General features: G+C 40.6%; 2 protein-coding genes across 19 annotated transcripts in view; one reads left to right on the top strand and one right to left on the bottom strand.

Annotated features, from left to right (window-relative positions):
* The window catches only part of APTX (aprataxin), a 42,825-nt gene extending 24,663 nt beyond the window's left edge, over nucleotides 1-18,162 (top strand). For 4 of the 18 annotated variants that reach the window (XM_077912257.1, XM_077912252.1, XM_077912249.1 and 1 more), the window contains 8 exons: nucleotides 7,258-7,299; nucleotides 7,399-7,535; nucleotides 8,231-8,277; nucleotides 8,516-8,818; nucleotides 9,456-9,515; nucleotides 10,315-10,541; nucleotides 17,016-17,119; nucleotides 17,878-18,162. In XM_077912257.1, the coding sequence (XP_077768383.1) occupies nucleotides 7,403-7,535; nucleotides 8,231-8,277; nucleotides 8,516-8,818; nucleotides 9,456-9,515; nucleotides 10,315-10,541; nucleotides 17,016-17,119; nucleotides 17,878-18,032 (1,029 nt within the window). In that variant the 5' untranslated portion in view covers nucleotides 7,258-7,299; nucleotides 7,399-7,402 and the 3' untranslated portion in view covers nucleotides 18,033-18,162. Of the gene's footprint in view, nucleotides 1-479; nucleotides 681-1,426; nucleotides 1,515-7,224; nucleotides 7,308-7,398; nucleotides 7,536-8,230; nucleotides 8,278-8,515; nucleotides 8,819-9,455; nucleotides 9,516-10,314; nucleotides 10,542-17,015; nucleotides 17,120-17,877 lie in introns of those variants that run through there. The other 14 variants (XM_077912265.1, XM_077912264.1, XM_077912266.1 and 11 more) reach the window with 10 other exon arrangements.
* TZMP1 (transition zone microprotein 1) overlaps nucleotides 1-24,928 on the bottom strand; it is a 414,174-nt gene that overhangs the window by 87,981 nt on the left and 301,265 nt on the right. The gene's annotated exons all lie outside the window — the stretch shown is intronic.

Here is a 24,928-nt window from a genome sequence, read left to right as displayed (position 1 = left end):
AGAGACATAGGCTGAGGGAGAAGCAGGTTCCCTGTGGGGAGCCGGATATGGGACTCCCATCCCAGGACCCTGGGATCACAACCTGAGCTGAAGGCAGCCCCTCAACCGCTGAGCCACCCAGGTGCCCCTAGAGAGCAATTCTTAATGTTGTTTTACAGCTAAAGAAATAAAGGCGTAGGTTAAATAACTGGCATCAAGTCACACAGTGGTGGATAGGTAATGGAGCCACAATTTGAACTCAAGCAGTTGCACTTAAGAAGCCTGGATGTTATCCACTTTGTTACGATGATTTTTTTCAACTGTTCATTAAGCTCTCAAACCCCTCCCTCTTACCTACTATTTTATGGAGAAAACATCTTTTCTGTCGTGTCTATGGCCTTGTCTGTATAAACACTGTCACACTTCTCAGATCCCTAGTCACCTGTCTCTCAACCCCCCAAACTAGAAAGAAAGATGACTTTTTTTTTTTTTTATTTAAGATTTTATTTATTTATTGGTGAAAGACACACAAGAGAGAGGCAGAGGGAGAAGCAGACTCCCTGCGAGGAGCCAGATGTGGGAATCGATCCTAGGACCCTGGATCAGGCCCTGAGCCGAAGGCAGATGCTCAAACATTGAGCCACCCAGGTGCCCTGAAAGGAAGACTTCTTAGTGATCCACCTTCCTTTAGCTGTCATCCGGTAATCCTATTCCCCTTCTTATCCATCTATTTTATACTATTTTAAAGAGTATTCTAAATTCTGTCTCCATTTCCTCACCTTTCCTTCCTTTCTGCTGTCTAGCTTTCAGACCTATATTCCCCTGAAATTTTAACCTTAAAGTCACAGTAATTGATTATCAAACCAAAGAGACATTTTCCAGTCACTTTTGGATCCCTTTGCTGCTTTTGAAACTTTTACTTCCTGCTGCTTTGCTTTCTAGGACAATACAACTGATTTAACAAACATTTATTATGATACAGAGATGAAGAAGACAGATGCTTTTCTGCAAGGAACTTACATTCTAGCTGTTTCTCCATGTACCTCTCACCAGCCATTTCTCCTGTGGATAGTCTTTTTTTTCCTCCCCTAAAGTGTTGGGTGTTTCCAAGGCTTGTGACTTTGACCGACTGCTCTTTTCTTTCTGTATACACCGCCTGGGTGAACACATCAACTAGCGTGGTTTTAATTCCCTTCTACATGCTCCCAAATCAAAGTTGTTAGGTTAGACCCTTTTTCTGACTTTCACCGTCACCTCTGACCACTCTGCTAGACAGCTCTGCCTTGTACAAGTCCCATAGACAGTTCAAATTCACAGATCTGAAGCAGAACTCCGTGTCTTTCCTGTACTTGCTCTTGTCACATAGATCACTAAGTTCTGATGATTTTGCCCCCTAAATATTTCTCAAATCTATGTTTTCTTTATCCCTACTGTTGCACTACTTTAGGCACCATCATTTTTCACCTGAAATATGATTGCCTTCTGAATGATTTCCTCGCCTCGTGTCCTCTTCCCCACATATCTTCTCAAATGAGGTAATAGAAGTAACACCTAACCTCCTCCCCCAAATGATCTTTGACACAAATCTGTGTCAAAGTCCTGCTTAGTAACATTTAAATGTCTGCTTATTCATTTGATTTTTTTTTTTTTTAGCAAATATTTATTGTTTACTAAATTGAAAAATCCAGTGGAACTTTTCAAGTTTGAGCTTCTCAGCCAGTCACCCAGGGCTCTGCTTATTCTAGACCTGCTTGTGTCTCCATCCTCTTTTTAGTCTCATGTTTTAGGTTGCAGCAACACCGAACTGCTTCTTCCTGTGTACTCTGTAATTTCTTTGTTTATTGCTTTGTTTAAACAATTTCTTTGTTTATTCCCCTTGACTTGAATTGTCTTGTTTCCTTTATCTACTTCCTTCTCACCTAATTGGAATGACCCTTTCACCTAGTTAACCTACTTTATATATAGGACTCATTTTAAGTCTACCTCCTATAGGAAATCTTCCTTGACATCTCCTTTCTCCAAGTCTGAGTTGGGTACTCCAGCCTTGTGCTCCCATGATACTCTGCACAGACCAATCATTATACATACTACCTTGGTTATAAGTGTTTTTGTGTTTCTCTCCCCCACAAGACTGAGCCTTTTGAAGGTAGGAATGATACATTACACCTGTATTATATGAATGAGATATATTTTCTTTATTCTTGGTACTAGAATAGCACAAGCCATAGTAGGCATGTAGTAATTTTTTTTAAAGATTTATTTATGATTTTAGAGAGTATGAGGTGGAGGCAGAGGGAGAGAGCATCTCAAGCAGACCCTGTGCTGAGCATGGAACCTGATGGAGGGCTCGATCTCATGACCCTGAGATCACAATTTGAGCCAAAATCAGGAATCAGATGCTTAACTAAGTGTACCACCCAGGCGCTCTGGCATGTAGTAATTTTGAATGAATGATCAAATGAGTGAAGACAAAAGGTGTATAGTATAGTGATTACAACTCTGTTCTTTAGAATTGATTCAGATCCTTTCTCTGGCACACATTGGTTATGTGGCTTGTACATGTTACCTATTTTTTCTTAAGCCTTAAATTTTCTTTTCCTTAGAATGGGAGTTACTGGGAAAATTAAATGAGATGATACAAGTAAGACATTTAACAAGTACCTAGTAGATGGTATGCACTTGGTAAAGGGATGCTAAACACCAGAGGATTCAGAAGTATAACACCAGGCCTAGCCCAGGGTAATGATCTAGAGACTTGAGTTTTCTGTGTGGATGGGCAGTGATGCAGGCTGTTTACAAGGAAACTGTAATTTTATTTGGAGAGTGGACTTATATCCACATTTAATTTTCAGGGAATTTTTAAAAAGATTTTATTTATTTATTTATTTATTTATTTATTTACTTACTTACTTACTTACTTACAGAAAAAGAGACAGGCAGAGGGAGAAGCATGCTTCATGCAGGAGCCCGATGTGAGACTTGATCCCGGGACTCTGGGATCACGCCCTGAGCCGAAGGGAGGCACTTAACCACTGTCCCAATTTTCAGGGAATTGTGAAGATAAATTGATCACACCCAATAGCATAATGTAGAGAAGAGAAGAGAATTCAGTGAAGACCTCCCTAGAGGAGGTGGGACTTGAAAACTGAGAAGGATTTAGGATTCTAGGAAGGAAGAGAGGGTATAATCCAATGCCAGGAGATCGTATTGAGAATGACTTACTTGGGAGACATGACTCAGTACAACATACCTGAGGATTATATTTGTGTGTAAGAATAAACATGAGCCTGGGGAAAGGGAAGGATGGGGCTATTTCTATGAAAGGAAATAGGAGATGACATAAGTAACCTTTGTGGGATTAGAATATGAGGGTCTTAACCTCAATCCTGGGGAATTAGGGACTGATCAGGGCTGGGTTGGATATCATGGTAGCCATCCGCCACATGTAGCTATTTAAATGTAAGTTAAAATCTGAGAAATTTAGTTCCTCTGTTGCACTAGCTACATTTCAGATGCTTGATTGTCACATGGTGGCTATATTAGACAATGAAGGTTTACAACACTTCCATCATTGCAAAAAATTCTTCTGGATGGCACTGTTCCATGTTACCAGATTGCTGGGCTTGTGTGGTCTGTCAGATTACTTTGGTTCCTTAAGATATAACCAGAATTTTTTCCTGACCAATCCCTACAACTCTGAGATGAAAAGTAGAGAGTTGGAAATTTATTTATCCACAATAGATGGATTTATCCACATAGTTATGAGGATGGGATTGCCCAAAGAGAGGAGCAAAGGACCACATAAAAGGAGCCGGAGCAGGGGAGAGAAGGAAGGGAAGAGAACCTGGATAGGATTATCATCTGGTGATTCACTTGCAAATACATATTGTATTGTTGTATGCCAAGTATTAATTACTGGAGATAAGCAAAAAATGGGCTTGACTTCTGTCAAAGAACTTGCAGTTTATGGAGTTTTATCAGATGTGGACTATAGTAAAGATTCAGGGGCACCCATCATTATGTATTCCCCATATTCTAAAATGCTTCATTCATAGAAACTGGAACCGGAGGCTAAAATGGGTCAAAATGTTGCTTACAGTTAGTTACATAAGCATTGTGCAGTCTCTGCTTTAGTTTCTCAAGAAGTAGTAAATAGGAACATCATAACTTCAGAACTTTGGTAGGAATGAATATGTGAATGGCAGGAGGGGTAGTTCCTATTATCCTGCAACAGCCAGCCATGCTCTCATCTCCCCATCAGATCCCTTCCTGTCCCTGCTCTCAAACTGTGCTCTCTCCAGATTTCTTTTATTACTGTGAGTAGTCAGTCACTACATGACTTACTTCTCAAAGCCTGATGAAGACATACTTCTCAGTCCATTACCTGCACATTCATCAGTCTCTAGCAAGTGCAAACAGATGCTCCTCTGAAAGCAGCATTTAAAAGTGGGACTTGCCTGTAGCACCATCATCATCTGAGGCTGTAGGTTTGGGATTTTATATTTATTTATTTATTTATTTATTCATTCATTCATTCATTCATTCATTCATTGATTCATGAGAGACACAGAGAGAGAGAGAGGCAGAGACACAGGCAGAGGGAGAAGCAGGCCCCATGTAGGGAGCCTGACGTGGGACTTGATCCCGGGGCTCCAGGATCACACCCTGGGCCAAAGGCAGGCGCTAAACTGCTGAGCCACCTGGGCTGCCCTGTTTAGGATTTTAGATTTACAGCTCCCTTTCATGCTGTTGCATCCACTCCTTCACAAAGACCTGCTGAACTTTTGGACTTCACTCTGGCCCACGTTGTATTGACAACCTTGTGACTAATCTCCGACTCTAGACCTCTCTGCTCCAGCCTGCCTACACAGAGCTCGTTTCACTTCTCTATGCAGCTCAATAACTTGGCAGTTGTCTCTTGTTGATGTAAAGTCTAAACTTTTCAGCCTAGTGTTCCAACATCTCTGGTATTTTTTGGTGATTCCCTGGGGCAGATCCTCTTGGTCAACCAGCAAGGTCTGCCTTCCACCCCTCACCCATGGCTTATTGCTGAAATCTGTTGTCACTTGTGCCTTTTTTTTTTTTAAAGTTTATTTAAGCATTCTCCACTCTCAGTGTGGGGCTCGAACTCATGACCTGAAGGTCAAGAGTTGCATGCTCTTCCGACTGAACCAACTGAATACCCTTGTCACTTGTGCTTTAAAAATGGAATATGAGACGCCTTGGTGGCTCAGCCGTTGAGTGCCTGTCTTTGGCCCAGGGCGTGATCCTGGAGTCCTGGGATTGAGTCCCCATCCGGCTCTCTGCAAGGAGCCTGCTTTTCTCTCTGCCTGTGTCTCTGCCTCTCTCTGTGTCTTTCATGAGTAAATAAATAAAATCTTAAAAAAATATAAGAATGGAGTATCCCCTTCCACTTATTTTTTTCCTTATCAGTCCTCTTGGCCTTTTCAGTTGGTTGGTTTCCAAAGCCTTTCCTGACTGATCGAATTTCTGTGACTTTGCATCTCCTCAGCACACATTTATTTGCTCACTCTGCTTTGTGTTATCCTTTCTTTTTTTATTTTATTTATTATTTTTTTTATCCTTTTTTAAAAATTAATTTATTTGAGAGAGAGAGAGATAGCACAAGCAAGGGGGAGGGGCAGAAGCAGGCTCCCTGCTGAGCAGGGAGCCCTACAGGGGGCTTGATCCCAGGACTCTGGGATCACGACCTGAATGGAAGGCAGATGCTTAAATGACTGAGCCACCCAGGCACCCCATCATTTTCCTTTCTTTGCAGATGGTAATGAAACTCTGGTTTTTAAAAATCTTGTTCCTTTTCTTTTCCCTTTGGACATAAAGCTTGTGCAGAAGGCCTGATAAGTGCTACCTTGCCTGCAGGGCACGTTTCTCAGAGCATTAGAGGCTTGAGCAATATAGGCTTCTGGAGTTGAGGGAGGTATCCCAAAGACCGTATGTCCCTGCCTATAATTCCCTGCTCTACCTCTCTGGGTAATCTCATGCTCTCTCTTTGCCTCACCTTCTCTGCCATGTTGATGCCTCAAATATATACATTCAGTCCATTACTCTCCCTGAGTTTTCTACCCATAATATCTACCTTGACCTGTGGATCTTCCACAAGCAACTTAATCTGTGTTTCAAGGAGAAATCATCCCTTCATCTGCTATTTAACTTCAAATTATGTCATCATGTGTGTTTCTCATTTCGGTTAATGGCTATTACCAAATTAGAAGTCTTGATATAGGTCTCCCTTGACTCCTTTGTCATTTCCCAGATATAGTCAGCAATTAAGTCTGTCTTCACAGTTTCTTCTGGATCTTCTTTCTTTCCATTCCCTTTGCCCTGCCTTTGTTTCGGGTCTTATCTCTCTCCCAAATTTCTTGTCTCTTTTCCTTCTACTGATACTCTGTGTGGCCATAAAGGTTGTTTTCTTTGCTTTCTCTTTTTAAAAATTTATTTATTTTGGAGAGAGTGAGCGCGTGGAGGAAGTGGTGAGCAGGGTGGGTGAGTGAGGAGGGGTAGAGGGGGAGCATCTCAAGAACCCAATGCAGAGCTCCATCTCACAGCCCCAAGATCATGACCTGAGCTGAAATCAAGAGTTGAAGCTTAACCGACTGAGCCACTCAGGTGCCCCTAAAGGTTGTTTTAGAAAGAAAACCAATTCCTTCACTATTGTGTGCAGGTTGTGTATTGCACAGAGGTACCACATTCACACTTTAGACACTGGAGGGTTGTATATTTATAATGACAATCTTCTGGTAGGGAGGAGTAAACTATATTGTTCTAATATTGGTATGATATCATGATTAAGGAGGGAAACCTTCTAATACACTTAAAGATGCCTATGGACTGAAGAATATCCTCTATTCTTATGTCCTTAATTCTCTGCCAGGCAAACTTCTCATGCTTTAAAACTCAGCATAAATATCCCTTCCTCATTAAGCTGTTTTTGATATTCCTTACAAGAGTCAGTCATTCCTTTCCCTGGGCTTTGCCGTATCTGGTTAATCCCTTTTTATGGTGCTTATCACATTATATTGTAATAATTGATATATGAGTCTATTTGCCCCAATATACCCTAGGCCCCTCAAGGATAGGGACAATGTTTAATTATTCTTTTATCCTTGGCATGTAGGCTAATGGCCAGCACATAGAGTATATCAATAAGCATAAGTATTTGATTGCTTAGCATGTTTTAGGCACAGAGGTAAATACATACATTATCTTATTTAATTCTCACAACAGCCTCATGAGTCCTGTCATCATCATGTTTTACAGGTGAGAAAATTGAGACCTAAGTGAAGTCATCTTGGCCGCAAGGTGAACAGGTGGTAGATGGCATGTGTGGTGGTGCTGGGGTGTGGCCCTGGAAGACTTGTGCTAAGCTTTCCAGTGATTCTCTTTTGATTTTTCTCCCAGAGTAATGATGCGGATGTGCTGGTTGGTGAGACAGGATAACCAGCACCAACGAATCAAACTTCCACATTTGGAAGCAGTCATGGTTGGGCGTGGCCCAGAGACCAAGATCATTGACAAGAAGTGTTCTCGACAGCAAGGTAATTGGTCATAGCAATGTGCAGATTACTGTGTTTTGTTCCTCAGGATAATGATAACCAAAGATGCACATTTCCTGGATGCTATTGGTAGAAACTTTCTGTCTGCCATAAACAAAACTCAGGAACTGAGCTCTTTTAGCTAATATCAGGGCCTCATTCACCCCTGATTCTACCCTCTGGAAGTAGTTAATGTTGGGAATAGGCAAGTTCCATCCTGTTACATACAGAGTGGTGGGCATGAATCCTGAACCCTGCTTTGCCCAGGGAGATTCCTCATTGAGCAGTGAGACAGTTGAATTCTGGGGTCTCCAGCCTGAAACCATGTCTGAGAAGTGATGGGATGGTTTCCTCTTTTACATAATACCTTACACAGAAGGGGTTATTTTTATGACAATGGCATCTAGCTCTTGATTGGAGCCCGATGTGGGATTTGATCCCAGGACTCTGGGATCACGCCCTGAGCCGAAGGCAGACGCTCAACAGCTGAGCCACTCAGGCATCCCTCTGTTGGACATTTTATGGAAGGATTTTGAGCCCAGCCACCTGCATGACAGGTGATTTTGCTCATAGGCCTTTGAGGAAACCCCTGTCAAGTTGCCTCCTGAAGTGAGGCTTCATTGTCCTGTAGGTAGAAATATGAGCAAGTGCTTGGCTCTTTGTGGCATTTAGATTTAACTTTTTAAAATCTCTTTCAGTACAGTTGAAAGCAGAATGTAACAAAGGATATGTCAAGGTAAAGCAGGTACGTGTGTTTGTAATTTGGATTTCCATTTTATACTTGATGACTTTCTTATGCTGTTGATTTTAGAGTATTTTCTTCTATAGCCAATAAAAGCTTCTCTGTCATGTGTGGAAGTGATGGGGTAATATGAGTGAACATTAAGCATGGTGCCTAGCATGCTATAAATGGTTAACATAGCAGTGGCTATGCTAATGGAATTATTGCTTATCATTGTAATTATTTTCTGATTATTCTATAGGTAGGGGTCAATCCCACCAGCATTGACTCAGTCATAATTGGGAAGGACCAAGAGGCGAAGCTGCAGCCTGGCCAGGTTCTCCACATGGTGAATGAACTTTATCCATATATTGTAGAATTTGAGGAAGAGGCAGAGAGCCCTGGCCTGGAAACACACAGGAAGAGAAAGAGGTCAGGCAACAGTGATTCTATAGAAAGGGATGCTGCCCAGGAAGCTGAGTCCAGCACAGGACTGGAACCTGGGAGTGACTCTAGCCAATGCTCTGTGCCCCTAAAGAAGGGGAAGGATGCACCTACCAAAAAGGTGAGGGTGGTGTGCTTGATAGATGATGTGGGGATTAAATGAGATATAAGGACTGCTTGATTGTTTTGTACACTATAAAGCCCAGATATGTGTAAAGGGTTATTAACCATGACGAGGATTATTAACCATGATGAAAGAGTCATTTGTTTGTGTCACTAATCACTTGGGTGAATGTCCCTTCATGTACTTTTCTCTTGAATTCCTGAGGTAAGCCACTTGAAGGTAGGGAGATAATGGTGGTATACTTAACATTCAGCTGCTAAAATAGGTCAGTCATATGTTTATCTGTAGAAGGTTAGCATTGGAACACTGTTCATAGACATGTGATTTGAGTACTGATGTCAAAGTGGAAATGTAGTTAGGCTGTAGATGGAGTGGGAAAGCACGAAGAAAATGCAGTTCACACTGGCATTTCCAGCCTTCCCCTAGACACACAGCTCTGAATCCTGTATAGGAAGAAAGTAAAGCCAGCTTAGATTAATTATAAAGGCAAACGACTGAGTAAAGGAGATATAGCTTAATTCTTAAAAACTAATCTTAATCCTAAGTTTGGTTGGGCTTTGCTGATGTACAATATTAACTAATGCCAAATACAGCTATTGATATTTACAATTTACTTTGCCCCTTTTTGTTTCAGGAATCATTGGGCCACTGGAGTCAAGGCTTGAAAATTTCTATGCAGGATCCCAAAATGCAGGTCAGAATAAAATTTTGGCATTGAAATAAACTTCATATTTTAAGTGACTTTTCCACAGAGGTCATAACGGCAAATGAAAACAAAGGAGATCAGTCCTTCTGAATGAGGTTTATTAGACTGTTTTGTGAGAACAAGTGGCTTTTCCCATTGTCAGTAAGTTAGCAACTGGAATTCTTTGGAGAAGCTAAAGTTCTTCAAATGAATATCCTCTCTTCCTGTTCCTCCTGAACTGGGTGCTATTAAGGGAGATTGTGTTAACCTTACTGGAGTTTCTTTCAAGGGAGTGTCAGGTAATATACTGTGACTGTAGTTAACTGGGCTGCCTTGAGATTAATAGTTTGGTGTCAGTCTGGGAGGATTCTTTGAGTTCTTAAATTACATCCTGGGTGACAAGGGGTCAGATCTGATAGGGCTCTTGGAATACATTGTGTCACATGGCCTACTGGATTAGGATGAGAAGGGTGCATTTGAACTAATGCTTGCATGGATGTTACATCATATCCTTAGGAATTATTTTGTACTGTGCATTTTCTGTGTATTCTTTGTAGTGTGGTGGTTGCAAACACAGACTCTGGAGTCAACTAGACCTGGTTTGGAATCCTAGACTTCCCACTTAGTTAACTGTGTGACTGTGAAAGACACTCACCAGGTCTCAGCTCCCATTTGACAAAATTGGAATACTGAAATCTTTTACATAAAATTGTATTGGGAATTAAGTGAGTTAGTGAATATTATAGCACCTGGTATTCAGAAGATGTGTGGTGGATATCTGTTTCCTTCTCTTGTGCCCCTCTGCCAGGTTTACAAAGATGAGCAGGTGGTGGTGATTAAGGATAAATACCCCAAGGCTCGTTACCACTGGCTGGTCTTACCATGGGCTTCCGTTTCCAGTCTGAAGGCTGTGACCGGGGAACACCTTGAGCTCCTCAAACACATGCACACTGTGGGGGAAAAGATGATTGCAGATTTTGCTGGGTCCAGCAAACTCCGCTTCCGATTGGGTTACCATGCCATTCCCAGCATGAGGTAAGTGTTGTGTCTAGTCCTAGTGCATTCTGGTTCTGGCTAGGTGGACAGATGGATTCCTCCTGGGTGTGCTGATAGAGTCCCAAGGCCCAGAGGAGTAGGGTGGGATGTTTCCAAGGATGTGGGCTGAAACTTCCACCCTTCTGCCTGATTTGACATATGACTTTTTTCCCCCTATTTTTTGTTCCTGTGACTTTTACTAGATTTTTCAGAAGCATCTATAAACCCCTAGATGACTAAGGACCATTGCCCTGAAGGAGACTGACTTTTGTCATGACAATTCAGTAGATCTAAGATTTAAAGTAAAATGAGAAGGATGCCTGGTGGCTCAGTGGTTGAGCATCTGCCTTTGGCTTGGGGCCTGATTCCAGGGTCCCAAGATCGAGTCCCACTTTGGGTTCCCTGCATGGAGCCTGCTTCTCCTTCTGCCTGTATCTCTGCCTCTCCCTCTGTCTCTCATGAATAAATAAATAAAATCTTTAAAAAAAATAAAATAAAATGAGATAAAAATGTAGAGCCTGTTTGCATTAGGCTCATACCCAGAAGGATTCAGAAAGGAATAATTGAGTCTTTTTAAACAATGCAAGCAAGGCAAACCTCCATAGTTTTTTGAACTAAGCAACAAGATAAGCAGACTAATTGGATTTCAGAATTTTTTTAAAATTTATATTTGTTCATTTGTTTTTTTTGGTGATAAGATATGCATAACAAAATTTACCATTTTAATTTTTTTATTCTTTATTCTTTTTTTTTTCTTAAGATTTTATTATTTTTTCATGAGAGACACAGAGAGAGGCAGAGACATAGGGAGAAGCAGACTTGTCATAAGGAGCCTGATTGGGACTCAATCCCCAGGTCTGGGATCACACCCTGAGCCAAAGGCAGACACTCAACCGCTAAGCCACCCACCCATTCCCCATTTTTAAATATATAGTTCATTGGTGTGAAGTTCGTTTACTTTGTTGTGCAACTGTCACTGCCATTTGCTTCTAGAACCTTTTTCATCTTCCCAAGGTATCTCCCATTCCCCCCATACTCCTTGGCAATTACCATTCTACTTTCTGTTTCTATAAATTTGACTACCTAGGTGCTTTATATAAGTGGAATCATAGAGTATCTGGTTTTTTTTGACTAGCTTATTTCATTTAGGATAATGTCTTCAAGGCTCGACTATGTTGTAGCATGTGTCACAATTTCTTTTGGTTATTTTTCTTTTTAACTACCCAACGTTCTTCACATTTCACTCAGGTAATTATGACTTGTATTACGGGCCATTTGAACCAAATGACATTTTTGTGCCACTTTTTTTCCCCCATCAGTCCTCTTTCTTTTAAATTGAGACATAAGTTACATACAACAAAAGCATAATATTTATAGTTTGGTCCATTTTGACAAACATATATGCCATATAACTATCACTCTGTTTAAGATACAGAACATTTCTGTCATATCCCAGAAAGTTCTCTTTGCTTCTTTTTCAATTAACCCTCCTCTCAGCCTTCAAGTGTTGTTCTGATTTCTTTCTGCTAGGTTAGTTTTGCCTGTTCTAGAACTTCATATAAGTGGAATCATACAATGTGTATTCTGTCTGACCTTTTTTGTCAGCGCTATGATTTTGATATTTGTGTATATTGTGTATATCATGCACATCTTTTTTTTTTGCTCTTCAATAAGTACCTAGAAGTGAAGTTGCTAGGTCATAAGGTAGATGTATGTTGGACCTCATTTTAAAAAAAATGCATTTGACCCTTGAACAACATAGATTTGGATTGTGCAGGTCCACCTATATGCAAATTTTTTTGATATAGTAAAACACTATAAATATATTTTCTTTTCATTGTGATTTTCTTAACATTTTCGTCTATTTTACTTTATTATAAGATTTCAGTATATAATAAATATACAAGAACATGTTGATGGACTATATCTGTGAGACTTCTGGTCAATAGTAGGATATTAGTAAAGTTTTGGAGTCAAAAATTATACTTTTGTGTTTTTGATAGTGTAGAAGTCAGTTTAAGGATCAACTGTGTGTGTGTGTGTGTGTGTGTGTGTGTGTGTATATATGTATATAATAAAGATATTATTTATTCATGAGAGACACAGGCAGAAGGAGAAGCAGGCTCCATGCAGGGAGCCTAGTGTGGGACTCGATCCCAGGACTCCAGGATCACGCTGTGGACCGAAGGCAGGCGCCCCCAACCACTGAGCCACCCAGGCGTCCCAACTGTATATATTTTTTATTGTTAAAACTTTATTCAAGAATTTAGGGGAAAAGTCACCCATAATCATAATCCTGTTTCTATAGTGCTGCACAGCCCATGGCTAACAGAACCCTTGACTATGGAATGCTTTTCACATAGTAATCATGATGTCCATACCTTTTTCTTTTTTTTTTTTTCAAGATTTATTTATTTATTATTTATGATAGACATAGAGAGAGGCAGAGGCACAGGAGGAGGGAGAAGCAGGCTCCATGCTGGGAGCCCGACGTGGAACTCGATCCTGGGACTCCAGGATCGCGCCCTGGGCCAAAGGCAGGTGCTAAACCACGGAGCCACCCAGGGATCCCCTCCATAGCGTTTTCATAAAATAAATTACTGTTCTAAGAATGTTTATTTATTTATTTATTTAAATTATTTATTTATTTATTTATTTATTTATGATAGTCACAGAGAGAGAGAGAGAGAGAGAGAGAGGCAGAGACATAGGCAGAGGGAGAAGCAGGCTCCATGCACCGGGAGCCCGACGTGGGATTCGATCCCGGGTCTCCAGGATCGCGCCCTGGGCCAAAGGCAGGCGCCAAACTGCTGCGCCACCCAGGGATCCCCTAAGAATGTTTAAAAAGAGCTGTGGAAGGTGTGGGTGGGAAGCAAAATGAGCAGTAAGTTGCCACTTACATATCCTTTTATTATTTATTTATTTATTAAAAATATTTTATTTATATATTCATGAGAGAGACACACACACACACATAGAGGCAGAGACACAGTCAAAGGGAGAAGCAGGCCCCATGCAGGGAGCCCGATGTGGGACTCAACCCGGGGACTCTGGGATCATGCCCTGAGCTGAAGGCATACGCTCAACCGCTGAGCCACCCAGGCATCCCTACATATCCTTCTATGATCACTATAATTTTATTTTTTTTTAAGATTTTTTACTTATTTATTCGTAGAGATGCAGAGAGAGAGAGAGGCAGAGACACAGGCAGAGGGAGAAACAGGCTCCATGCAGAGAGCCTGATGTGGGACTCCATCCAGGGTCTCCAGGATCACGCCCTGGGCTGCAGGCGGCGCTAAACCGCTGTGCCGCCAGGGCTGCCCGATCACTATAATTTTAAATAAACACTATGGAAAGGAAAAGGTAACACATTTTTTTCCTTGTAAAAGTAATATATTTTCCATTGAGAAAATATTAAAAAAGTATGAAGCAGAACAAAGATTTTTCCATAATATCACCACTAATTAAACTCTAGATCTTACTTAAATTTTGCCTTTTTTAAAAAGTGTTTTCTGTTCCAGGATCTAATCCAAGATACTGCATTGGATTTATTTGTTGTCTCTCCTTAGTTTCCCCTAACTTGTGAAACTTCCTCCTCCTCTCCTAGTTTTTATGACCTTGGCACTTTTGATAAATACTGGTTGGTTTTATAGGATGTCTCTTATTTTGGTCATCTGTAGGCTTTGATGTAACACAATGTTTCAGAGAAATTACTGACCAGAAAAGACATATCATACCTCTAGAAAGAAAAAGCATAGTGTATTTTCAATTCCCAATGTGTACCTTCTATATTTTTTCCCTAAGTAAAAACAAGACTCTACTGATTTCAGTTGGCTGTTGTGGTTTTAAAGTATGAGCTATAGACTGTGTTTTTCTTTTTTCTTTTTTTTAAGCACAATTTTTATTTTTATTTATTTTTTATTTTTTATTTATGATAGTCACACAGAGAGAGAGAGAGAGAGAGGCAGAGACATAGGCAGAGGGAGAAGCAGGCTCCATGCGCCGGGAGCCCGACGTGGGATTCGATCCCGGGTCTCCGGGATCGCGCCCTTGGGCCAAAGGCAGGCACTTAACCGCTGCGCCGCCCAGGGATCCCTAGACTGTGTTTTTCTGTACTAATGTGTGGCGCTTATTAAATACTTTTGTACCATAAGTAAATTTGGAAGTACATTGCAAGAAAAAAAATTTTTTTTCAAGATAGATTGAGTTTATGCCTTTTTTTTTTTTTTTTTGCCCCCAGAATACCACAGAAGTAATGTTGCATCCTTCTCAGTATATCATATTAAGGAGCACATGATGTCAAGATGGCTTATTACTCATACTAACCTTGATCACTTTGTTAGGGTGATGTTTGCTAGGTTTCTGTACTCAGAGTTACTATTTTTCCCTTTGTAATTGATGAATGTTTTGAATAGTTAAGGACTATGTTAGTATCCTGTTTCTCCCCAAACTTTTGCCCAATGATTTTAGCATTTATTGGAAGGTCTTGCCTGCAACAGTTATTACTATGATGTTTACCTAATGGTGATTTTGTGTTTCCCTCATCCTCTTTAATTTATTAATTAGAATTCTTCTGTATGGAAGAGTTGCCCTTCTCCCCCAATATGTAGTTAATCAGTTATTTATCAGTGTGGACTCATAGATATTTATTTTATTCTGTAGGTTTTAATTTAGTCTATCACTATTTGTTTTGTTGCTCAAATTGTTCTAGTTTTAGTCCTTGGAAGCTCCTTTAGGCTGGGTCCTATATTATTTGACATTGCCCCAACATTTTTTGAGCACTTTTTTCTGGAACAAAATGTACCAGGCTCATCCTGTATTTTTCCTTTTCTAGCCCTGGAATGAACTTTTAATTTTATTTAGTTCCTTTTATTGGAGAATGATATTTATAAACCAAGACTTGAATGCTAGGTTTCTATATTGAGAGAAGTGGTTGATTCCAGGGTGTCTTTGCTCCTAGGTCCTTTTGGCAGATAGAGCCAGGAAATACATACATGAATCCTAACCCACACAGATACACATACCTCCCTATTTCTTTCTATACCTACTGTGTATAGAAAAACACAAGTTTATAGTAATATCTCTGGCTCCAGTTCAACTGTGCAAGGTTCATTCTTGTCTCCCCCTTTCCGTTATTGTAATTTCTTTCTCCAACAGTGAAAACTCTGGCTCTTACTAGCTTTAATAAATTCACTTACCTGTTTGATCTTAGTATATGCATAAAATAGTTGCAGAATTGCTAACTCTTAACCCTGTGAGAAAGACATTTACTCATAGTATTTATATACAGTTCTTTCCATCTTTACAGTGTCCAAACTACTATTTTCCAAAGTTCATTTCACCAATTATTTTATTCCTGACCCATTTCAGTGTGGTTCCCTTATTCGTTTGTAATACTGTTAGGTTTATTTGGTACTGCCCATATTCCATTTTGGATTCCTGCATATATTGGTTGGTTTTGATGATTTATTGGTGGAATAGGAAATATTAATGATTCTAAGAGTCAGATTCACACAAAAAGTCACAATGGGTTTAGCAAGTCCAAAAAGAGAACTCTTGGTTTTCTGCCCCAAACTTGCTTCCCCATCTCTGTAAGTGGCACCTCCAAACCACATCCAATCCATTAGGAGGTCCTATTGGTTCTATTGCAAAATATATTCCAAACACTACAGCTCTAATCAAAGGCATGATTATTCTGTAGTAGCTTCCTAACTCATCTCTGTATCCATTGTTACCCTTTTTATAGTCCTTTCTCTGAGGGGCAGGCAGAGTGATCTTTTAAAAATGCAAATCAGAGACACTGTAAGCAGAATACAGTGCAGACTGCTTGTCAACCTGTAAGACTCTTTATGGTCTGGCTCCTACCTAGTCTCTGCTCCTCGGCTCCAACCATTCCAGCCATATGTATCACCTTTCTGTTCCTCAGTTGCACCAAGTTCTTTCTCATCCTAGTGTCTTTGCACTTGGCCTCCCCACTCCCCAAAACATTCTTTCTCCAAATTTTTACTTGCCTGACTGCTTTCTCATCTCAAATCACTGCCTGGGAGTGGCCTTCCTTGAATATTCTAGTTAACATGGTAATTTTTACCCCCTGTGCACTCTGTGTCCCATTTCCCTGATTTATTTATTTATTTATTTATTTATTTATTTATTTATTTATCTTAGCAGTGTTAATGATTTGAATTTTCTTCATTTATTTTTTAAAATTTGGCTTTCCTTATTAGAATATAATTTCTAGAAGGAGAGTGGCCTTTCTCATTTTGTTCACTGCTAAATTCCCAATGCTAGAATAATGCATGGCTCTAGTATAGGTACTTAATAGCATTAAATCTTCTTTAGTGAATGGTTGAATGAATTGGATTAAATGGAAACACTAGCAATATTTTCTATACCCATACTTTTACTCTTTGTCATTTTGATTAAGCCATAGTTTTTAATGGATTTAATGGTCATTTTTTTTTCTCTCTCAACTAGCCATGTACACCTTCATGTGATCAGCCAGGATTTTGATTCTCCTTGCCTTAAAAACAAAAAACATTGGAATTCTTTCAATACAGAATACTTCCTAGAATCACAAGGTAAGCAGTGTTCTTTAGTTTTCACATTTATTTCATTTTCTCAGCTATTCTTAATGCTTGATTTAGTTGTTTCCCTAGCTAATAACCTGGCCTCAAAAGCCCATGTACAACTTTGTGTCCCTGTAAGTAGAGACCTATTAGAAGAAACTGGATTCTTTGGATTAAGTAGGATTGCTACTTCTTGGGGGCACATAGAAAGCTGTTATGTCAGAGTCAGAAACACGTTCTATCGTAACAACAGGGGAACTTAAAAGCTTATTCTGAGAATTATTGGAGTTGATGGATGTGAAAGTGCTCAACAGTTGTCTCTTTTGCCATCAGCTGAGTAGGAGCTTTGGGGGCTGCCTCATGTCAAGAGTGGTTAGTTAATAGGGGAGGGCTTGAGTGTATGTAGAAGGAAGCATTTCTCAGTGTGCATACTGTGGAGCCTCAGTATTGCTGGGGCATTAATTATGGCAGCTACCACTGACCAACTTGGGCTAGCCAGTGGCAAAGCACTGTGGTAATAAGCCTTTGACATAATAACATGGATTGCTTACAGTGTGTCCCAAAGGAATGTAATCATCTCAAAATCAGGTTGCTCAGATTTATAATCTGATCAAGCCCATTTTCCCCACAGTGAGTTTAACCTCAAATTTACTAGCTTTAGGATACCTGGCATATTTTTATTTGGAGTCATATTTGCTTTTCTGAGGGGATGGGTATCTTATATTGGTTTTCCAGAGCAGCTGGGCTCTAAACTTTTTCTTTGCTTGCAGCTGTGATAGAGATGGTACAGCACGCTGGCAGAGTGAGTGTCCGAGATGGGATGCCTGAGCTCTTGAAGCTGCCTCTCCGTTGTCACGAGTGCCAGCAGCTGCTGCCTTCCATTCCTCAGCTGAAAGAGCATCTCAGGAGGCACTGGCCAAAGTGATTCTTTGGAGCCTGAACTTTTGCAGCAGGTGTGGCTGATTGTTTAGAAGGAATTCCTGGCACCTGTTCTGGATTGCTTGTGAACTTTTATTTCTTGAATTAAAACATGCAGCCTTTTTTTTTTTTTTCTTTTTAAAGAAAGTTTCTGTTCCTGAGTGGCTACAATATAGGGTGACTTGAAGTAGTTCAGGAATGGGGAATTTGGGTTTGTCATGAATGTGTTCTCTGGTGATGGTGACTGGGACAGGCCTACCCCTCAGTCTCTAGGATTCATGTCAGGTCTGACTAATGGGGAGCAAAGCTGTGTTCAGACTGACCTTATGCAAGCTATGGAAGCAGAGGGTGGGTTATATATTTCTGTTCCATACATTTAATCCTTCCTCTGCAGAGGCATGTGGTACCCTTCATCAGAGCAACTGGAGACGTCTTGTATTTATTCTGAAGGCACTAATTGACCTTGTTCCCTGATGTTAATCTGTTCTGTAATATTCTTTCTCTTTCCTTTCTTCATGGAGAAACTTAGTTGCTTCTGTCCCTTTCATTCTTTTCTATCCAAAACAACCCCTGCTTCCGTCTTAGGAAATGTGTCTCACTAGTTCTTACTCACTTTGAGCAAACAGGCTATGTGAGGGGGTGGAGAGATGGGGTTTTCTTCTAATATCAGGGTTCCTGGCTGGTAAGGAAATACACAGCCAAAAGTTCATTATGGTTCAGCTGTCAAGTCTTCTTGCTGCTGCTGGGATTTTTTTGTCAAAAAACAAAGCTTATTTGTTTGAGCAGCTCTCTTAGGTAATTGAAAACTTGTGAGTTCAGGTGATGGTTACAGATTTTGTTCTGATGCATGCAGAGGTCACTGTTGACTGAAAAGTTGCACAGAACCTCATAGCTTCATTTTGCACACAGAACAAATTTGGATGGCATTGTTGGAGCAAGTCGATTTTTAGATAATGTCAGAACTGAAGGTAAAGAGAAATCTAAAATGTTTTTGATTATGTTGGTGACCTATTTGAGAATATGACTTTTTTTGCTCTTGAGTTAAAAAAAAAAAGAATACTCTTAATAACTTTTTTTTGGGCTATCTGGGTGGCTGCTGGTTAAGCAGCTGCCTTCAGCTCTGGTCTTAATTTCAGGGTCCCCTTGTTGGACTCCCTGTACAGCAGGGAGTCTATTTTTCCCCTCTCCCTCTGCCCCCTTCCTGCTCATGCTGTCTCTCTCAAATAAATAAATGGAATCTTTGACCAAAAAATAATAATTTCTCTCTGGAGAAAACCTCAATCCATAGAGACCACATTTGACCTCAGTCTTTTACAAACAAGATGCTTCAGTGGTTTCTTGGTGAGCATAGATATAGTCATAATTAGCAGTAATTAATGATTACAGCAGGTAACATGCTCAACTCCTGTGTGTCTGGGCATTTTGCTAAATGCTTTGTTCAAATCTCATTTATTTCTCACTGTGTGTAATTCTATGGGGTAGGTACCATTGTTACGATCCTTTAAAGGATAAGAATAAAAAAATTAAAAAGAGGTAAGAATAATCTGTAAAGGTTGCAAGGCTTCAAAGTTGGTCTTGGTTCTGGTGCATCAGTCTCAGTTTCCCTGTTAGTTGAAGAATATAAATGTATTACTAACCAGGAGGAGCCATAGACCCCCTAGGAGCTTTTGGCCTGGGCTGACCAAATGTTCTCCATGGCATTTCAGTGATTTCTCTGAGGACAATCAGTTCCAGTTTAAAGTCCCTTTTCCACATCTGGTGCCTTAAAGGCCCTAGAAACCTTAGAATACTTTCTAAAGGTATAATCCATGGATGCCTGATACCAAAATTGCTAGTTCCTTTTACAACATGTAAACACCTGGTCTCTACCCCAGACTACTGGGGCCTATGAATCTGTATTATAAAGCAAACATTCAGGGGAGGTTTGGGTGGCTCAGTTAGTTAAGTGCCCGACTCTTGATTTTGGCTTGGATTATGATCTCAAGATTGTCAGATTGAGCCCTGAGTTTTGGGCTCTGGGCTGAGCATGGAGCCTGCTTGGGATTCTCTCCTTCCCTCTCCTGCTCCTCCCCTGGCTCAAGCGCCTGCAGGCGTGCGTGCTCTCTCTCTCTCGTCTCCTATAAAAAAAAAACATTCAGGATGACTGTTACACATAATAAAATTTGAGAACCACAATATTAAATGAACTCTGGGCTTTTCAAAGCATCTTGCATTTCTGAAACTCTCGGATTACACTGTTTCCTATGAAGATACACACCATCTTCTGGTTGGTTTTCTGGGCTAGTTGCAGGCCTTCTTCCCTTTGCAGGGTCAGTTTTATTTCATAATACAGGGAGACGTTGGGCATTAGATAAGGGAGAATGACTGCTTATAGGGAGTGGCTCTTTGTTTCTACAGGGATTGGAGGGAGACCCTCGGATCCTGTGCTTTTAGGGGCAAGGCCTAGAGCTGATGACTGTCCCTCTTCAATGGCTCACATCCCCTCCTGCTCAGAGGGCAGTCCCAGAGGTGTGGCCTGGGATCTGCAATGAATTCACCTAGTTCCAGAGCATATATATATATATTTTTTTTCCCTCTTCTGGGTCCGTGTCTGAAATAACCAGCTACAAATGGTCCTTTTGTGGACCAGACTATAGTTGAGATGGTCACTAAGAGTCCTGGCAGGTTCAGGGTTGTTTCCTGGAGCCTGGCATCCGGTTGTCAATCACATAGACTAGATATGGCTGGCTATCAGAAATTCAGGGCTGATCTCTGTCAGAATTGCCCTAATTGCCTCTCTCTATCCCAGTAATCCCAGTAACTATAACTTGGAGATTTCCACAGAACTCTAAAGATTCTTCCATAGACTAGATTAAGAATAATATGATGAAAGCCATGAAGTTTACTCCCTAGAATAATGTATATATACAAATTTTATGTACCCTTGAAGTGCTTCCATAGACTCCCCAGGGGTCTGTGGACCCCAACTTAAGAACCTCTGCTGTGGAGAAAAAGGTTGTCACCATGCTTCTGGGATTTTGGGAGGTGTCTGGGATCACTATGGAGGACTAGGGGAGAGACCTCATCTCTAGAATGTCCCTGAAATGCTCTCCTTTGATCTCAGTGCTCCTCCCTCAACTCTTTTGGCAAATGCACATCCTGGGGGCTTCTGGCTTCTGAGTTCAGTTAAGCCACCACAATGAGACAGGAATCTTGGAGATAGAGAAATCCTCAGCAGATCTGAGGGATTCAGGAACCCTGGCTGACAGACCATGAACTATCTAAAAGGCAGTGAAGCTACACTACTAAAACCAGTCATCTGCATAAATAGATCAGCTATATTGTGAATGTTTCCCAGGATAGTGGGAGTGGCAATATCTCTTGGATACAATATGTTAATAGTACAAACTGTGCTGGACTCCATAAGTAATCTCTGACTAAGGCAGATATTTCTTAGAGGCCTCAGCCAATGTACTTGAGAATTGCAGAACATTTAGCTAAACTTCAGGTATGGTGCCCAGTGAACCTTTTAAAAATAGGTATTGCAAAAACATTCAATTTCATTTTCCACCTAAACAATGATGCTATATAGTTAAGCATATTGATACTAAACTAGAAATGAGAATATCTGAAAAACTGCAACCAAAGAGAAACTATATTACAGTGTAATATGTGAGATATAATGAAGGGAAATTTGGAAGAGTAAGGTGACCATCTCTACATCTTTTGTTCAGCCAGGCTATTCTGTGATCTTGAATAATAGAATTTTTAGAAGAGCAAATGTGAATAATGACTTCAACAGGGCAGAAAAAGGGTATGAAATATTGACATATACAGACCTCATGCCACTCCCTCTCCCAAGCAGGCTATTGTTACATTATTACTAGAAAAAAATGATTCTTCTTTGCCTATTTATCCCAGATTTATTATTGTGTTATAATTGAGTGGAGTCTTCTCAAGGTACACTGATGTGGAGGAATAGAACAAATGCATGTAACTCACATTTGTGACTTCCAAGTTGTATTTCCTCCATTAGGGACTACCTTCTGCCTTAGCCCATCATAGCCAGGCAAGACAGCAGTTTTATTAAAATAAAATGGTCAAATATGAGTGGTTACTTCAACTCTAACCCAGAAGCCAGATTTGTAATTGAGTTCTTTTACTGCTTAAAGAAAAGATAGATATGATGACAGTGATGAACTGGAACCTGAAACTGAGGAAGTGAATGCTTTATATGAGAGCATGAAGAGTAGAACTTAAATAGTTTATAACAGATCTTAAGTTGGAGCTGGAAAAAGAGCTTTCAAATTCCATTAGACCTCTCTGAACTGGAGTGATTCTTTCTTTCTTTCTTTCTTTCTTTCTTTCTTTCTTTCTTTCTTTCTTTCTATCTATCTATCTATCTTTCTATCTATCTATCTATCTAAGCAAACAAACTTTACCATCAAGGAATGGGTTTTGGGTTTTAGAGTCTACTAGTGATTAGTGTTCCGATGCATTATTAGCATTATTTAGACCATTGTTGAATGACTCATCAAATCAGAGGCACACTCAAGTGCCTGAATGTTCCCTTGTCAGCAGCTGCTCTCTATCCATACCTTAGGGAAAGGAATGGCCAGGCTGTGGAGCCGTGGGAAAGGAGTTTGGAAGTTTAGACCTCTTGGATTCTGGGCCACTCACTACTCAACTCCTTTTGTCTGCTCCATTTTTACAAATTTATTTTGAGATCATCTATTTTAACTTCCTCAGTTTTTAGAAGGCAACTGGGACTTGGGAGATTTAAGGGGCTCATTTAGCAATTAAAACCAGATCTTGGCCTTTATTGCAATCCTCTCCTTGACTCTTCCCAAATCCTCTTAGGTACAATTTTTTTTTTTTTTTTTTTTAGTTTGTGTAAACTTTGCCCCCAACATGGGGCTCAGACTCATGACCCAAGATCAAGAGTTCCATGCTCTACCCACTAAGCCAGCCAGGCACCATAGATACTGACATTTTATTTGAGAATAAGGATCAGCTGCTCTCCTAAGTCCTATTTGCTTCTGTCCTGCCTCAGGATATTTTTTTTTGTGTGTGTAAATGTAGAGTAGAAAAAAAAGTCACCTTAGGTTTATGTTTGGGGCTCAACTCTGTTCCATGTTAGCTGTGTGGCACTGGGATAGTCATTTAGGCCTCTGGCTTCAATTTCATCTGTCAGGTGGAACTAAAATATGTATCTCCCAGGTTGACTGAGGATTAAACAAGCATGAACACAAAAGGACTAGGCACTGGGACAGTCCAGCACTCAATCCTAGTTCTCCACTGCCAAACTCTAACCCCATCTGATCTATAAAGCCTTGGTGAATAGTGGCTCAAACAAGCTATTTTCCCCTCTCAGCCTTGGTTTCTCATATTAAAAACCAGCACCTTGGATTAGATTATATTTAAAATCCCCCCTTGTAAGATTGGAGTCCTCAGTCTTCAGCTGGTCAGCTCCCACTGCTCTGTCCTCAAAGTCTTTTTTTTTTTTTTTTAATTCCTAAGACTGAAATTGGCAGATGAACTTTCTAAAGTGCAAGAAATTCTTTGCACTTGTGCATTAACCTGTAAAGTAAGTTTATTTTTCTTTAAAGATTTTATTTATTTATTTATGAGAGACACAGAGAGAGACAGGCAGAGGCACAGGCAGAGGGAGAAGCAGGCTCCATGCAGGGAGCCCAACGTGGGACTCAATCCCTGGTCTCCAGGGTCACGCCCTGGGCCGAAGGCAGTGCTATAGCGCTGAGCCACCCAGGCTGCCCTGTAAAGTAAATTTTAAAATAAGTCTTCATTCCCTCATTTTATGCTGATTCTGGACCCATGGGGGTCAGGGGGTGGGCAAAGGGGTTTAAATGATACCATTAGGCTCCCTTTTCATCTCTTAGTTCTGCTTCCGCTTCTCTGTGTTGAATCTTTCCAGGCAGCAGCAAAAAACAGCTTTGTACCTCAGAGTGAGAGCTCAATCCTCTCCACCTCTTACCCCTCCACATTTCTGCCAAAGCACAGAAGGTACCCTGACTTCTTTGCTTAGGCCACATACTGATCTCTAGACTAATCACTGTGTCTCTTAGGTGGATGGCTTATTCTGGCCATCTCAAGTAACAGGACCATGTTGAGGTGAGAGGTGGAGGGCCACACTAGAATTTCATGGAAAAGGGAGGAGCAGTTTGCAAAATAATAGATATTTACCACTCATGTGGACTGCACACATCATTCCCATATGCTGTGAGCTTTTTTGGCTCTACACTGTTGCCATGGGATCTAAGACTGAAAAGGAGGCAAACAATCCTGGACTTACGGAAGCTATAATTTGAAAAGTTGACGCAATCCATTGCACTCACTACTGACCTGTGTTGTTTGCCTTGATTGTAAGAAAAACTGTATCATATATATATTTTTAAAGATCTTATTTATTAATGAGAGACACAGAGAGTGAGAGGCAGAAACACAGGCAGAGGGAGAAGCAGGCTTCATGCAGAGAGCCTGACGTGGGACTTGATCCCAGGTCTCCAGGTTCACGCCCTGGGCTAAAGGCAGTGCTAAACTGCTGAGCCACCCGGACTACCCTGTATCATATTTTCAAACTGATTAGTTACTGGCTAAGGACCTTTTGCAGAAATTTCCCCAGAAACTATAGGATGTACTCTTAAAATGCTAGTTGGAATTGCCAGGGTCCTAGGACACCTCCATATCGTGGTTTACCAGTAGATTATCAGCCTTTGCTTCTCTTTCTTTGGCTGCATTCTGGAGAAAGGAGGCCAGGGCCAAGGCAGAAAGAGGACTTTGAGGGATCCTTAAAAGCCAGTTGAGCAGCTGGATTCTTATCTACTATGGACAGCAATTCCATTATCACAAATATTCTCTAGGTTACTAAATACTGAGAGAATTGCCCAGTGACTAGAGAACAGA

The sequence above is a fragment of the Canis aureus genome, chromosome 10 (genome assembly GCF_053574225.1).
Source record: "Canis aureus isolate CA01 chromosome 10, VMU_Caureus_v.1.0, whole genome shotgun sequence".
Classification (NCBI taxonomy): Eukaryota; Metazoa; Chordata; class Mammalia; order Carnivora; family Canidae; genus Canis; species Canis aureus.
Note: the sequence above shows the minus strand (reverse complement) of the source record. Positions and strands in the feature narration are given on the sequence as shown.